This window comes from Bos indicus, chromosome 17 (genome assembly GCF_029378745.1).
Source record: "Bos indicus isolate NIAB-ARS_2022 breed Sahiwal x Tharparkar chromosome 17, NIAB-ARS_B.indTharparkar_mat_pri_1.0, whole genome shotgun sequence".
Lineage (NCBI taxonomy): Eukaryota > Metazoa > Chordata > Mammalia > Artiodactyla > Bovidae > Bos > Bos indicus.
Genome location: NC_091776.1, coordinates 58,802,405 through 58,819,069, shown reverse-complemented (window position 1 = coordinate 58,819,069; position 16,665 = coordinate 58,802,405). Strand labels below are relative to the sequence as shown.

Genomic DNA, 16,665 nt, shown 5'->3' with positions numbered 1-16,665 from the left:
ATCAATGGCACTACCACCATTCTGTGCAAGTTGTTTCTGAAAGAAAATTTGACAATTTGCATTAGATACTCCTTGGAGTACTTTTTAAAGAAATTTATTCAAAATTCTGAAATAAGGTCAATGGAAGACAGGCTGTCCTTACAATACTGTATTGGGAAAACAGCTAATCCAAGGATTAGCTAGTGTCTCAGTTCTTCGACTATGTACCCAACACCTCAGAACACTGCAGTAAATTCACACGGATGTGCCAGGATATTTTAGATTGGCAAGGCCAGGGGAATAAAGTGACATCTGTTGGACTCTACACAAACCACTAGCTCAAGGCAGTCTACAGTCTCAATATTACACTATACTGCATTCACGGCAATAAAGTCAGATCAGTAGGGACAGGAAATAAGAGCAGTGACAGCCAACTGGACTCCAAGGTCTGGGAAGCTGCGGTGCTCAACAGACACGTGTCCTATTTATAAGCAGTTCGAGGTAAGAAAAAAAATAAATTTTATTCTTTCAATTTATGTACAATATTTGTTCAAATAGCTACTAAGTTGTAGGTGCATAAATACCAATTAATTTTCTAGAAAAAGCTAGCTACTCAAATGATCTCTGAATTGGTTTTCACATGTTACTTGTTCTTTCACTAATTAATGAGTTGATTAAAATATATGGCATTTATTCATTTTATATTTGCAGTAGAGTCCAAATTTTACCTATCATTCTTCACTCCATGTCAAATATTCTTATCTAGATCATTCTTCTCACTTCAAGCTACATAAGTGATAAATGTGTTTAAGAAGGAAAAAGAATAGAAAACAACTGTCCCCTTTCTGGCACCCTTATGAGGAACAATTGGGAAAAAAGCGAAGTAAAAAGCAAGTGCAAAAATATGTTTCTAGAAGGTCTGACAGATGCCTATTCAAGCAAGAGGAAAATTCGGGAAGTATCTACTACTTTTAATTCATGCTTTATATAAATAATACAACTTTGACATATATGTGCTTAGTTGCTCAGTAGTGTCCAACTCTTTGCAACCCCACAGACTGTAGCCCACCAGGTTCCTCTGTCCATGGGTATTCTCCAGGCAAGAATACTGGAGTAGGTTGCCATGCCGTTCTCCAAGGGATCTTCCCAACCCAGGGATCAAACTCAGGTCTCCCACATTGCATGTGGATTCTTTACCATCTGAGCTACTAGGGAAGCCTTCTGATGTATCAGTTCAGTCGCCCAGTTGTGTCCGACTCTTTGCGACCCCATGAATCCCAGCACGCCAGACCTCCCTGTCCATCACCAACTCCCGGAGTTTACTCAAACTCACATCCATCCAGTCAGTGATGCCATCCAGCCATCTCATCCTCTGTCGTCCCCTTCTCCTCCTGCCCCCAATCCCTCCCAGCATCAGAGTCTTTTCCAATGACTCAACTATTCGCACCAGGTGGCCAAAGTACTGGAGTTTCAGCTTTAGCATCATTCCTTCCAAAGAACACCCAGGGCTGATCTCCTTCAGAATGGACTGGTTGGATCTCCTTGCAGTCTAAGGGACTCTCAAGAGTCTTCTCCAACACCACAGTTCAAAAGCATCAATTCTTCAGCGCTCAGCTTTCTTCACAGTCCAACTCTCACATCCATACATGACTACTGGAAAAATCACAGCCTTGACTAGACGGACCTTTGTTGGCAAAGTAATGTCTCTGCTTTTGAATATGCTATCTAGGTTGGTCATAACTTTCCTTCCAAGGATACAAATAATATTAAATAATCTGAAAATGGAAAAATAAAGTGACACACAATGCTATTCCTGAATTATGATCATTTAATTCTGAAAAGCTGAAAGGTTTCATTCATAATACAGTGAAGAGTATATAAAGTGCTATAAGAATCTAGGAAACTTATGAAATAGATTTTAAATAACCTGTCAATCCATTCATTAAGTATCTCCCACTTAATCCCCAAAACAACCAATATATAGACATCAATATACCCTTATTATTATTCCTACTCAGAGTTTAGGGGGGCAAAAAATAGGAACCGAAACACAGGATACAGCAAGTGGATCATTTTGACTATGTACACTAACAGCATAACCAGGAGTCATAACACAGTCCTAAACTTCTGTCATTTATGTCCAAAGGAGCAGTCTGTTGGATGGTAGATGCAGGCCCATCAGTAGCACTTATAATAATGTATATATTTGTGCATCCAATTCCTGAAAAAAAAAATCACAGGTACACGAAGTTCTAATTCCTGAACTCAATTCTGATGAATCTGAATCCTTACATGGTAGGTCAGGATGACTGGTCCTTACTCAGCTGCCTCATCCTGTCTGATGTCATCCTCACATCAACTCCAACCTGGCAGCTCAGGGACTTCAGCTGCTTCTGAAAATATCTTATGTGTTCAAAGGAGTTACAGGAGCACTACATGAATCCTTAAAAGAGATCAGATATACAATGTGCCAATGGCCCAACTGAAGGCTTCTTCTCTATGATATATATACTTGGAGGAATTAAAAGAGCTCTGAAACTTAGGAAGCTTAGTTTACAGTAAATCAAAGCACAAATACAGAATGCTTTGTTCCACAGCAGCTACAGAACATACCCTGTATTGTACTTCAAACAGAATCAAATGATACTTCGACTGAAGCATCCTCTGGTTTGAAATGCACTTAGCAAGTACTTTATTGAGTCTTTCCTGGGTATTTTTAACTGCATATATTTCTAAGGGTTGGGGTAAAGGGAGGCCTTGTCATTATTAGGGTCCTTTATTAGTAATTTATCTTTTTGAACCTACAAAACATGCACAAAGTGATCAAGGTTAATGCAAGAGAGTACATGTTTAATTTAGCACATGAACATAATCATGTGTCTCAAACCAGTAAAGTTTTTAGAGACCAGGTAAAGGAAAAGCTACAGGGATAAAGTCAAAAAGTAAAAGCATATAATCCCATTTTTTCTATTTTCACAAACTGGGTATTTAAGGGCTATCACAATGTCTTATTTCTTTCCTAAAAAACTCTAGTTGAAATCAAGGCCTAGAAATAGTCAAGGATCCAATAAATCATTAGGAGAAGAAAGTGGTCATTTCAGGGATGTGAACCATACACTGATATAAAGCTTAACTTTTAGATCTTGAAATTATAAATAAGAAACAAAGGAGGGGAGGTGGCATGCTTGCACTGAAATTGATGTAATACTTTAAAGTCCACTGAGACAAACCTCAAAATTCTCCAGCTAACAGTCCAATTTTCTCCTTCAGTGAAACGTACCTTCTACAGTCTTTTTTTTTTTAACAATTCACCTAACAGAGAAATACTTTAGTCAACTGTCTTCAATTATACATACTAAGATGAGATGTTTCTTTGTTTTCTTACATTTTCAGTACCAGATAAACTCAGCAAACAACACTGGGTCAATTTCAGTGGTACATAATAATGCTTTAAATGTTCCCCAACAAGGTTCTTTCTAGGCTCTTCTGTGTGCAACCAACTAGAAAAGCCTCCTTTTTTCTATGAGGTCTGTTAAGAACTCAAAACATGTTAAGTCTGTTTCCACTAGCAGAATTGCAACTCACAGGCCAGCAACAGGTGGCAAAGTCCAACAGGGTAAAGTCTGCTTTCTACTTATGGAATACTTAAACTAAAGTAACCATCATAAAGAGAGCCCAACTGCTCAAACCTGAAACAGGAACAAATCACTAAATAATATTGAGAAAAGACTCATGCAAAACTGACAATTATAAGAAACAAATGTTTTAACCCATTTATAAAAGGTAATAGTTGAAAATGGGAATGTAATCTTAAAAACTTTGATATTTTGTTTTACATTAAATCAATTTTAAGACATTTTTTAATGGATTCTCATCTTAGTACAAATTCAAGAGAAAAATAAAAAATTTTAAATAAAACACACACACACACACACCAAGAATAGTAAAAACATACTATTGATAAATATTGAGGTAAAATGTCAGGGAAAAAAACAGCTAGAAAAGTTGCCTCAGGGGAGCAGCTCAAAGACGAGAGATCAAAGTTAACTTGAGTTGCCAGAGAAGACAGAAGCAGGGTGGCAGGGTGGGGGAAGAATGGGAACAAAAGAGAAAAGGAGTTGAAACCATACTACTAGGAACTGGGAAGGGCAACTCTGTCTGGACAAAAGGCTTCTGGGGAACAAGAATGCCAGATAAAATTCGGGTAACACCCTAAACACTGACACCACATTATGGTCTTATACAGGAGAGCGCCTCACCAAAAGCAGTCGAACAGAAGGATACAAAGGGTATTTGAAACACGAGCAGCTTGAAGTCAGAAGATCCAGACAGGCAGAAGACTGTAACAACAGACCAGACCTGAACAGTCCAACGGAAGCTTCACAGTTAACATAATTTAAGATTTCATCTGAACACTCACAGCTTCCATATTCTTTAGCCATAAATATTGAGTTATAATACCTCAAACTTACACAACTATTAAGGAAACCCTACATGAGAAATAACTGTCACATTCTGTCAGGTTCTCAGATAGAAACCTAACACCTTTGAAGAACCACACTTAATAAAAGCTTCATTTTTATAATGCCCTATGTCCTCTAACAGTCCAAATACATCAAAGAAGTAAACCAACTACTTATAAATCCCACTGGTACCTAAAATTTCTTCTCCTCTCTTGCTAATCTCATTATGAACATTATTACTGAAACTAACACAATCCCTTTCTCTAGACACATTCTTGAAAACTTTCAGACCTTTTGGAACAGTAATCAAATCCCTTGAATTGGTAAATAAAGGAGTTACTTTCTGCTTACAGCCAAAACAGAAACACAATGAAAACAGTATGTTTCTGGTGGTAGACAAAGAAGGCAGAAAAGATATATATGCGTGTGTGTGTGTGTGTGTGTGTGTGTGTGTGTACATACACCGAGGACTTGTCCAGATTCTACAATTTCCCTGGAAACATTTTAGAAATAATAAATGCTAAAACTAAAGTCCACAGGATTCAGTAAGTCCCACAAGGTCAGATAGTTAATGGGAGACCATCCATATTTCTGGATGGAGCAGTGATCAAGGATAGCTCTGTTTCCAGCTTAGTTTCGGTCCTCTAGCAGGAATTAAAACAATGCTATTCACAAAACCTCTTCAATGTATATATATGTTCAACTATATATGTATATGTTTACAGATATATAGGTACATTTTTAAGGAAAAATCCACCTGCAATGCAGGAGACATGGGTTCAATCCCTGAGTCAGGAAGATCCCTTGGAGAAGGGCATGGTGACCCACTCCAGTATTATTGCCTGGAGAATCCCATGGACAGAGGAGCCTGGCGGCTACGGTCCACAAGGTTGCAAAGAGTTGGACATGACTGAAGAGACTTAGCACAACACATCTCTTACTGTAGGGTGTTTAAAATCCATTTTGAAACTGGACAGTATATATTTAAACTGTGAAAATCCATTACTGATATTCAGGATATAAGTCTTTATTGTGTACTTTTTAGACTACTAATAGGACAAAATCCAAAAACCAACATTGATGATTGCCTTTTGGTTATTTTTTAAAAAAGGAAAGTAATTTTTAAAAAGTGAACAAGCTACTTCTGGTTGAGCCAGTCTTTCAATTTAACACTCTAAGCATCACGTCTGTGAAAGTACAAAGCAGAGTGCGTGGTATATGAAGGATACTTTTAAGAAGGATAGACAGTATCACTAAGACTCATCAGAGGCTCTTATTAAATGTCTCCTGCCTTCCTAGTAATAGATCCAACAGTTTACCACTGTGCAGATACCTGTGACAAAATATAGCAAGAAGTCTACATTCCTATCTTCATTTCAACTCCCATTTATAACTTAGGCTACCACGACCTGAAATTCACTTCAACGAAACTGCTCATGTCATGTCCATCATGACTGCCTAACTACCTTTTAGAATGTATTTTACATGTCCTCACTGGTAGAGACAGCTGATTACTCTTGACACTTTAGAAATTCATGGCTTTGGTGATACCAAACCCCTTGGGTCTGTCTCCTTTCTCACTGACCTTCCCTAGCCTCCTTTATGTATCACTTTTCTCTACCCATCCTGTAAATGCAGATGCTCCCCAGGACTCTAACCTCATCTTCTCACTTTTCATACAATTCTCAAATTCAAGAGACAGATACATAGTACCTTCTGATATATCTTCCATCAGATAAGCTAGCAGAAAATGACTACATATTTTATAGATCCACCAAAAGCAAACAAAAAATATGGTAAAATTATTATGTATGATTAATACATCCAAATTGTCCCATTACTCTTCTAAATTAATTTCCCATCATAAATTCTTATAGGCACCATACACGTGCAAATTAAATTTACATGGAAAATTACAAGGCTATCACTAATAACCTTATTTTTCTGGACACCAATAAGAGATTCTCATTACTTTTCATAATGAAGTGCCTGTTTAAATATCTGCTTACCCTCTAGTGAGATCCCTTTCCCTGAATTTTTATCTCTGCATCTCAAGAGGGAAACACAGATGACTGGGGCTATAAGGAAAGTACAGGAAAGAGGAAGATGGAAAGGAAAACAAGAAGAGGTGAAGAGACAGGGGAGGGTGAGGAAAGAGAGGGAAGGAAAGTTTTAAAGTGCTAGAGAATACTGGTACCTCAAAACATTCCATCCTGTTACACAGAAACTAAAATCAAAGGACAAGTACATCTCTTGCACATTAGGTAGTATAAGAACATAAAAAGGAAGTTACAGAAATAATTCCAGGCTTAAGGGTCAAGACAATATCCAGATGAGACGGCACAAAAGCACTCAGCGTAATACACTTCCCACTGTGTACGTGCATGTGCGTCCGCTGACAGCACACACAAGAGTAATGAAAAGATCTGAAAACACGTGAGGCTACTTGGAGCATTACCCAAGAGCAGGGCAGGTTTGCCGATGAGGAAGAGATGGCAAATTAATTCAAAAAATGCACTGGCAAGTTCGTATTTGTGTTAACTCAGCTACCATAAATTTGATACCAGGAAAGATCAAAGAGCCAAACTGCTATTGGGGACAATCAATTATTCTGTTAAAAATGGCATTCAAAGACTAAGGAATATAAACTTCAAATTCTGTGGCAGTCAAATGTGGGCTGAAACTAGACTAAAGTAGAAGATTGACATCTTTCCAATAGAAAGAACCTCCCCCACTGGATAATTTTTACGTTATCTTAAAAGAATATTTTTTTACTGGTTTGTTTTTAAGAATACTCTGGAAGTATTCTTTTTCAAGTTCAACATACCTTAGAAATCAGAAATTTTATTTGTTTGATGTCAGCTGTCACAACTTTTTAGGACAAAGCCAAGTTCTCTTTCCTACTGATTATATTTCCAAGAATGAGTAACAAGAGACACACTACTATAGCAAAAACAAAAAATGATATAAATTTCTTTTATCTTCCTGGACCTGCCTGGTCAAATCTGTGTGTGTAAATTTATACACATATATAATTTTTCTTTAATTATCCTGAACATCATCTCATATCAAACTTTGAGAACTCTAATTTCAGAGTCCTTTAACAAATAACTTATTTTTACTATCAATACAGAGAGAAATGATAGCTCAAAAAATAATATATTATTAATCAAACTCATGAAACCTAATCATCAATATATTCTTTTGTCGCCACTATTAAGAGTTATTTTAGCTTACTTAAAATATGCAGTGTGTTAAGTGGTGCTTTTGATCTAAAGTATCTATATGCTAGTATCAGTTTACTTTATATTTAGAATATTATTGTTTACAGTATGTTCTTTTTATTTGGGTCTAATGATATCAAATTAGGGAATTCCTAAAAATATTAATTTGTACATACAATGCATTTAGCATTTGCAGCAAATTTTCCTCTCCATTGGTATTAAACTGGTATGTACAAAAAAAAAAAAAGGAAAAACAACAAGAAGCTTAAAGAAGATTAATTTGTTCTTATTTCTCAACTAAATTATAAACTAGTCATATAAATTAACTCATTTAATCTTCACAATAATCCTCTAAGATATCATTATCAATTTAATAACAGCAAAAAATATAAGTTCAACTCAGAAAAACAAAACAACTTTTATAAAAGCAAATAACTTGTAAAAAGAGGTGTAGGATGTGATACTAACTCTTCTAATCCTAAATGACCTCCCCTACAGCACTACCCTATCCACCCAAAATGACTTAAACACTGAGATTCTATTCAACATCCGACAAGATACTCTATTTTCCACTCAGAGAACAAGAGTGAAAAAGTCATTACCCCTAATAAAGTTTTATTATACCATATGCCAAATTTTTTAATAGAATCTTTGCTTTAAAATGTTTTCTAATCGTTAACACCTTCCAAAATAGCTTTTTAAAAGTATCAATATTTCTACATGAAAAGTTGCACAAGATTCAACTACAACTATAAAGTCTTAAAAATAATAAAATAATTTACACAACTCAGAAATCAATAGCCTCCCAGGTACACAAAATCAAATATCCAAACATATTACATGTATTATTTACATCTGGTTTGCTCAAGTTAGGAAGACTCTGAGTATCTAAATAAAGTGTAAAGATATACAAGCTATAAAAGAAGTACATCTGACTGTTAAACATTATTTTTTATATTAAAATAGTAATTGCTACTCCTTCAACCACTCCTATTTCTACATTTAGCTACAATAGCTACTCCTATTTCTACATTTCCTCTTCATCCACAAATTCCTCACAAATCATCACACAAATATCTGTACCTTTTGGTCAAAACTTTCAGGACTGGCTCAGTTAATTCATCAGAGACCAGTTGTGAGAATGCACACTGAGCATGGAGAGGCGCGCTAAGGATGGCAAAGGAGAACCCTACACTAAAGCAAGACCATGCATCACCATTCAGACTCTCCAACAATAAAAGCCCAAACTTTAACCAGCAGGAAAGTTAAGACCTCTATAAATTTAAAGAAAATGCTAAGATGAATTATGTCCATGAAACATTCATCAGTTAGACGAAATCAGTAAAAATAAAAGGAAAAAGAAGTTCCTCTCCATCATTCAAAGCATCTGTAAACAGAATCACACCCAGACACATTAGTACCTTTTTTCTAAAAATCATTATCCTTTTTCAGGCAAACTTTGATACCCACAATACCTACTACCTACTTAAACACAATTTTAAATAAATGCTAAGTGTACTAAAAGGGGAGAAATATTTCAAGGAAGTTAATGATGATTTGGAAAAAGAAAAAGAAAAGTCAATCCCTAATTTATCTGATTTGAAAAATCCCAATTTTCATAAATTAGGTTTAGTTAATACGGAGATTCCACAACCATTTAAATCAAAGCTTTATGACATACAGATTGGAGAGAAGGCTGGTATTATCAGAAGATGAGTCAGAGTAGCCAACTGAAATTCTGGCCAACTAACCAAACTGAACCTTCCATAAGGGCTTCAAGAGCTCTCATCTACAGCCACTAGCTGGTACCCTTAGCTTAGGACGACTTCACAGATAGTAAAATAGAATCAAGACTGTGTCCTCAGTTCTATAAAAAATGAAATAATCACCAACTTCCCATTAAACTCACACTGTGTTCAAAGGAAAGTGAGATAAATATTAGATTTTGATGGTTTTGGATTTTGATTCTGGCTTGATTGATCTAAAATTCCACGTTTGTTTAGTATCAAAGACTGCCTTTAAAGCCTTGCATATGATACATGATGGTAAAAAGTTTAGGACTGTTTAGATAAGTAATTCCCAGTCCTGGTCTGGTAACTATCAAGAACGTGTTGACCAACTTTTAAGGGAATCAAACAATTCTATAAAAACTGTTACCATTTTAATTCACTTGACTATTGATGTAAAGTTATGCCACATAACACTTTAAGGAATAAAGATAAATTAGAATAATGAGAATAACAAAATAGAGTAATTCAATTCCAAAGAGTGTGGCTATAAGGAAATCAGACATGCGTTACCAATAATTCTTCTAGCTGAATTTAATATTTCATAAAAACTTAGTAATAGAGTATTTAATAAAATGTGATCCAGGAATCTTTTTCAAACATCAAACTATTTCAAACTATTAACATTATTGGAAAGTAAATAAAAGCTGCTTCCTCCATTCATCTCTTCTCCAAAGATAGTTGCAGTCAAGCAAAAGAAACCAAAAGACCAAAAGCAATGCAAAGACTCACCTTTTGTTGACTGGCTTTTCATCTTTTTCATAGGGTCGGACAAACCATTTCCCAATCCTAACGAAGTTCTTATCCATTAGGCACCTACAATAATTATATCAAGAATACAGTTTTAATAACGAATTAGCAAGTCACTGAATCAATAATCAGATAAGATCCACAACTGAAAATAAAACCATTACCAATTAAATTGGCAAAATGTTTTCTCATCACTTAAAATTTTTACACTATACTAAACTGAAAGAACTTTCTGACTTTGGGCACAGACTTCCATTATATATTATTCTTACACATTAAAAAAAAAAAGAATTAAGTTGAAAAATTCCTGAAGCATTTTACACTTCTGAATTACTTCAAGTTCAATCACACCTCTGTGTGACTTTAATTCTTCTGTGATCAAGAATGTTGGGAATACATACAACATTTCCTATGAATACCTCAGAGAAATTCTTCCAAGTGTCTGATGCCCGTTTTTGCAAGTTTTAATGCTGGACTTGCTTGGTGTGTGGCAGTCAATTCTTTAGCAGGGATTTTGGTAACAAAAGCATACCAGAGCCTCTTTTTTTTAAATTTATTTATTTTAATTAGAGGCTAATTACTTTACAATATTGTATTGGTTTTGCCATACATCAACATGAATCCGCCACAGGTGTACACGTGTTCTCTTCAACTAGGTACTTTCCTTTTGTAGATATGGTAAAGCATTTCATTATGGCTTTGCCAAAACAAACAAACAAACAAACAGAGGAACTGCAGTCATTTCTTCACTAATGAATATTTGCTTTCTTCATATCTAAATTGTGCCCTGCTTCAGTTTTCACACCACTTTATGTACATTATTTTCCCATGTCAAGTCACAGGGTACTCCTTCTGAATACATGTTAATGGCAACTGAACTCAACTGATATAATACCAAAAATGCATACAATTCAACTGAAGTGACAACAATACAGATAGCCATGACCAAGTTCACTGGAATACAGGCAGATGACAACTATATCATAACTTCCACCCAGTCAATTGTGAGCTGCCATCATTTGTAAAGAATATGACTGATTTTGAAAATATAAAAATGTGGGAGAGAATGTGCATTTTGAAATTGATGAAATACAGTAATCTCTAACACTATTCAATGAAATCATACATATTTTGTAAGAAAACCTGTCAGAAAGGTAGATGTAATTCTTCTACACAAGGTTGTACCCACCAGCAAAAGAGCTGCACAGAAGTTCTTTATTGAATATTCAGGCAATTCTGCACGTGGCTTTTGCCTCTGTAATTCCCACTCCATCAAGGAGGATGGAAACAATTCAAACCTTCACCCAACTCATTACAGATTAGATGCCTTAGTAAATGGCAATAGTTTCTGTTGGCCACAATGTAACTCCCTGTGGGCAGAGCCAATTTAAAACAGTGTTGCATCAAAAAGCCACTGGCTTCAACTAGCTTTATTTTGAAAACTATTTCTACAACAAACTTCCTTAATTTACAATGAAAAAAAAATCATTTTCAAAGTAACCAGACTGTTCTAAAATTATAAATAAACTTGCTTTTTAGGATTAAAGACTGTATGACTCCATTAAAGTTAGAATAGAAAATAAGGAAAACCCATAAGATGGAAGTGCTCAAGAAGCAAAACTAAAAAATAAAATTAACAGTTTATTCTCTAGTTAAGGGACTTAATTGCATTTTTTAGGTAGATGACATATATGCTGTCACATTCATGCAATTCTTTATTCATTTTTAAAGTCCAAGTTTATCTTGTAATTGATTAATGTTTCTTTATTCTCCAAAAGCTATTACTAAATTGAAGGTATATCTTAAAATCAATAATGGAAAGCAACAGGACATGTACAGAGTCACACCAAACATTAAACACTGTCTTCTACTGACACTCATCCTCACTTACTAAATACCATTTTTAAATAATGTATTCATTAGCTTATAAGTCTTAAAGGTCAGAATTCAAAAAACCCATTTGTTCAATAACAGAGAAAACATGAATTTACAGTTTATGGAAAGAAAAAACTCCAAGGCTTTTGACAGTATAACATCTCTCATTAAAGAGGACAACGTGTAGTCTGTTTCAAAACCCCTGCCCTTCTATGAAGTAAAAGCAACAAATTCTATTCACAATTTTCATTCCAGCACAAATGAGGGACTGGAGTGGAGGAGCAGCAATGCACAGCCAAGGACAAAGGCAAAAGGCAAAAAGCTAATGAAAATGCTGAGGGTCTACTCTGTGCTAATACATCTCCTGGAGTTTCCACTACAGATCATATTTCTTTGTCAGGCAATGTCAACAAAAGGTTATTACCACTAATACACAAAACAGCTATGGAAACGACTGCTCCTTCAATCCAAAAACATCTGGTTCCAAATCAGAGTCATAAATGACTTTTGTGATTTTTCAACCAATAACCAGTGTCTACATGATCAGTGATTTTCCTCGCACTGGAAGGAAAACATGAGAATGCACAGTTGCACTGGATGAAGCCATGTTTTTAATACTGTTCTAGATCTGTGACTGCCTGCCTGCCTGACTTCTGCATAAGGGAGCTATCACAAGTAACCCTGTCACCAGTGATGTGACAGAACGTTAGCAAAGTCACCAAGTACCTCAGAGAAGTCTGGGACCAAATGAGTGAAGATGCTGAATGTGCTCCCTCTCTATCCTCTGACTCCCAACTCAATAGAGAAGTACAGACATGCTGTTAGATGTAGAGATGGGTAAGAAGTTTCTTTTTAGTCAATGAACAGGTTAAAAGAACTCAGCAACTATCATTATTAATTTTTATACTCCGCAATCTCTTAAATCTCCACTATGGCTGACCCAAAAAAACAAACAATCTCTCTCACACACACACACACTCTCTCTCTCTCTCTCATAAACACACACAGTGATACACATGAATCCTTCAAGACTAAGCAGTACAGAAAGTATTTCCGTCTGGAGTCTTGTGCTTTATGCTATGGGAGGAACTGTGAGAAGACATGTGGCTCTGCTAAGAAAGACAGTTCTGCCACCTGACTGATACCTGGAACTATGCTGGCTCAGTAGCAGATAATATATTGAGATACTAATAAGTCCTTGCTTCTCAATCATTTTGGGGTCATGATTCATGTAATATACTTCGTATATTTGGAGTCATGATATGCAATATGCTTTATGTTCTGCTCAAAAGTAATAGGTGCTCAATAAGTATGTCAGAAATGAATGCTATACGCTGAGTATTTTCCTATTCACAGTGTAATACTGAAACTCCTCTTGTTTGTAACCACTAATCAGGGGCAACCTCACATTGTTATTTGAATTTTCTTGTGTGTATGTGTTTGGGGCAAATATATATATTTCATTTCCTTACAGCCCATCACAACTCACTCCAGACTAAAATCATAGTGGATACTCAATATGTGGAAAATTAGATCAGATCAGTCGCTCAGTCATGTCCGACTCTTTGCGACCCCATGAATTGCAGCACGCCAGGCCTCCCTGTCCAGTGTTAACAATGTTTAGGAATATTGGCACTAGTATTCCTATGCTTTAATTATACCTGAAGAACAAAATTAAGCTTTTTTTTTTTTTTTTTTAAAAGAGAGAGAATGCTGTGCTATGCTCAGCTGTGTCAGACTCTTTGCAACCCCATGGGCTGTAGCCCGCCAGGCTTCTCTGTCCATGGGACTTCCCAGGCAAGAATACTGGACAGGGTTGCCATTTCCTTCTCCAGGGGGTCCTCCCAACCCAGGGATCGAACCCTTGTCTGCTGCGTCTCCTGCACTGGCAGGTGGATTCTTTACCACTGGACCATCTGGGATATCCCAAAAGAGATAATGCTAAGATATAAAAACTACAGTATATCAGAAATACAATTTCCCTCTTTTATACCGTATTAACTTTTATTCTTTTTGAGAGACAAAATTTATATTTAAGTTGACAAATATGTAAACCTAGAGATATACCTCATCTGCCAAAAACTGCTTTAAATCAACGTTACAAATAGTGCTAAGAATTTCTATCAGTTAACTCTGGCTATCCACTCAGTAATCCCACTCATTATTGTTGAGATTTAAAAAATCACCTTACTACTAAAATATGACAAAATTCTGTAAAGTAGTACAACAATGTCTTAAAAGATCACAATGTGCTTTCAGATTTATAAAGTGTTCTGTAAGTAATATTCTAGGTAAGTATTTCTTTTTGGAAATAATCCCAAGTCCCCTACTACCTCCCTAAAAATCACTATTTCAAGAAGAGAAGAAACAGGAGCCAAAAAATAAAAAAGAAATCCAGTTGTGTGTTTGTGGACACATGATTCTGCATCATGCCAAATGGTTCTAAATAATTAAGTTAATTGACTACAAGAACAACCTGACTCTGAAGTTGGCAAGCCCCAATCTCTAATCCCACAACAACAGGCAGACTTGACGTAAGATCACAAGAGCCACAGCAGTAACCACAGCATAAATCAGCAATCCATTTCCCAGGTAGGATAGCTGGGAGGTTTAGAAGGGAGCCAACACTGGCTGCGGCTCCTTCTGAGCCCTCATATTCCATAGGCACCATAGCTTTCCTAGATACAAAAGTCCAAGGACAGCATTCCTCCACCACATGCTCAACTCAACTGCCCCTTTGTGCAAGCATCTACTTACAGGGCTGTTCAAATACACCAAATTTTATGTAACTTCATACCTCACCAGCAGTAGTCTTCACCTCAGCAGCCCAATCTATATCAAACATGTATGCAAAGAAGTATTTTCCCAAGAAACTGCAGTGCTCCCAATTCCCAACTAAATAAAAGAAACCCCATTTTTGTGACTCCATGGACTGTAACCTGCCAGGCTCCTCCATCCATGAGATTTCCCAGGCAAGAATACTGGATGGGCACCTATTCCCTTCTCCAGGGGAGCTTCCCGACCCAGGGATTGAACCCAGATCTCCTGCATTGCAGGTGGATTCTTAACCATCCGAGCCACCAGAGAAGTCCAATTTAAGGTTAAAGACATCTTTTTCAACGGATCCCTTCTATCTTCAGTACTTCGGGTTCCTACTGTGCCCGAGTGGATGCTGTCTCTTCCAACCAAGTAATCCCTATTATTTCCATCCTCTCCAAAATCTCTGTAAGGCTAAGGCCTTTTGTAGGACTGGCCTAACCTGAAAAGCCCATTCTACAATAGTTTTGAACATTTAGTGTCTGATCCTACTCTCTAACCACACAAATAATAGTAATACATTTATATTTAAAATTTAAAGTCTTAATCCTTTCCCAGTCCTAAAAATATTAATAAATATTTTAGGTCTAAAGCCTTAGGTCTAAAGCCTCATCTTTCTAATTCTTTTAAAGAACTCTACACTGCAGCAATTCAATAAAATGAGAATTTATTAGTCATTTCCTGCTCTAATTACATTTATTACCCCAGGACCCTCAAGGTTGCAGTGTTACATCACCATTTCTTCAACTAAGGCTGCACTACTCACTATCCTCTACTGAATGTATTTATCATTTTGAAATATATTTATCATTTTGAACTACCACATACAAGGACCTTGCTCATCTGCCCTCTGATAATCACCTCTACTGGATCACAATACCATAGGGTATTGAAAGCTACTAATTTACAAATGCAATATTATTGTTATCATATAATTCTAATCCTCTCCATGTTATTTTTAATGTCCTTTTCCAAATTGAGTATCTTCACTTAAAATACCAACTCTTGGCAAACTTAGAAGCTCCAGACCAAAGGCAATTTTACAGCTGTGTTATAAACTTCCATGGGGGGAATATGCCAACAATCCATTAAAAAAGCAGCACCAATGGATGACTCGGAAGAGCCATTATGTTTTACAAAAATCAAATACTCACAGATTAAAGTCTCCCTAAGTAAGCATGGGGACTTCCCAGGTGGCTCAGTAGCAAAGAATCCTCCTGCCCATGCAGGAGACTCAGCTTTGACCCCTTAGTCGGGAAGATCCCCTGGAGAAGGAAATGGCAACCCACTCCAGTATTCTTGCCTGGACAGTTCCATGGACAGAGAAGCATGGTGGGCTGCAGGCCATGGGATCAAAAAAGAGTCGGATATGGTTTAGTGACTAAACACCACCAAGAAGTAAGCGTGGACTGGACAGAGCACAATGGCATCAAAAGACCCATGTAATCTTCCACTGTGTGCAAACCAATGATCTGCATTTTAGAGGAGGGAAGGGGGGGGATGGGGGGGAAGAGGGGAGAAAACCAAAAAAAAACCCCTTTCCATCAAAATCAGCTGTGTTTAATTCTAAAAGCTTAAGAAAATTAAAATTAAAGTATACTACCACATATACCCACACATAATTGCAATTTGACAGTATCATGGCAGGCATTTTAAGTATGTCTTCAAAGCTACAAAAGCAAGATTTTCCTAAGTCCCATATATGGTGCAAATCACTGAGGCAATAATAAAAACTCTGGGTGATATGAACTACACACATTTCCTGAATTT

At 36.4% G+C, this 16,665-nt stretch overlaps 1 protein-coding gene across 3 annotated transcripts in view; it reads right to left on the bottom strand.

Moving 5' to 3' along the window:
- The window catches only part of MED13L (mediator complex subunit 13L), a 283,072-nt gene that overhangs the window by 116,291 nt on the left and 150,116 nt on the right, over positions 1-16,665 (bottom strand). For all 3 annotated transcript variants that reach the window (XM_019977211.2, XM_019977210.2, XM_070769611.1), the window contains one exon: positions 10,186-10,269. In XM_019977211.2, coding sequence (XP_019832770.2) covers positions 10,186-10,269 — 84 coding nt within the window. The remainder of the gene's footprint in view (positions 1-10,185; positions 10,270-16,665) is intronic.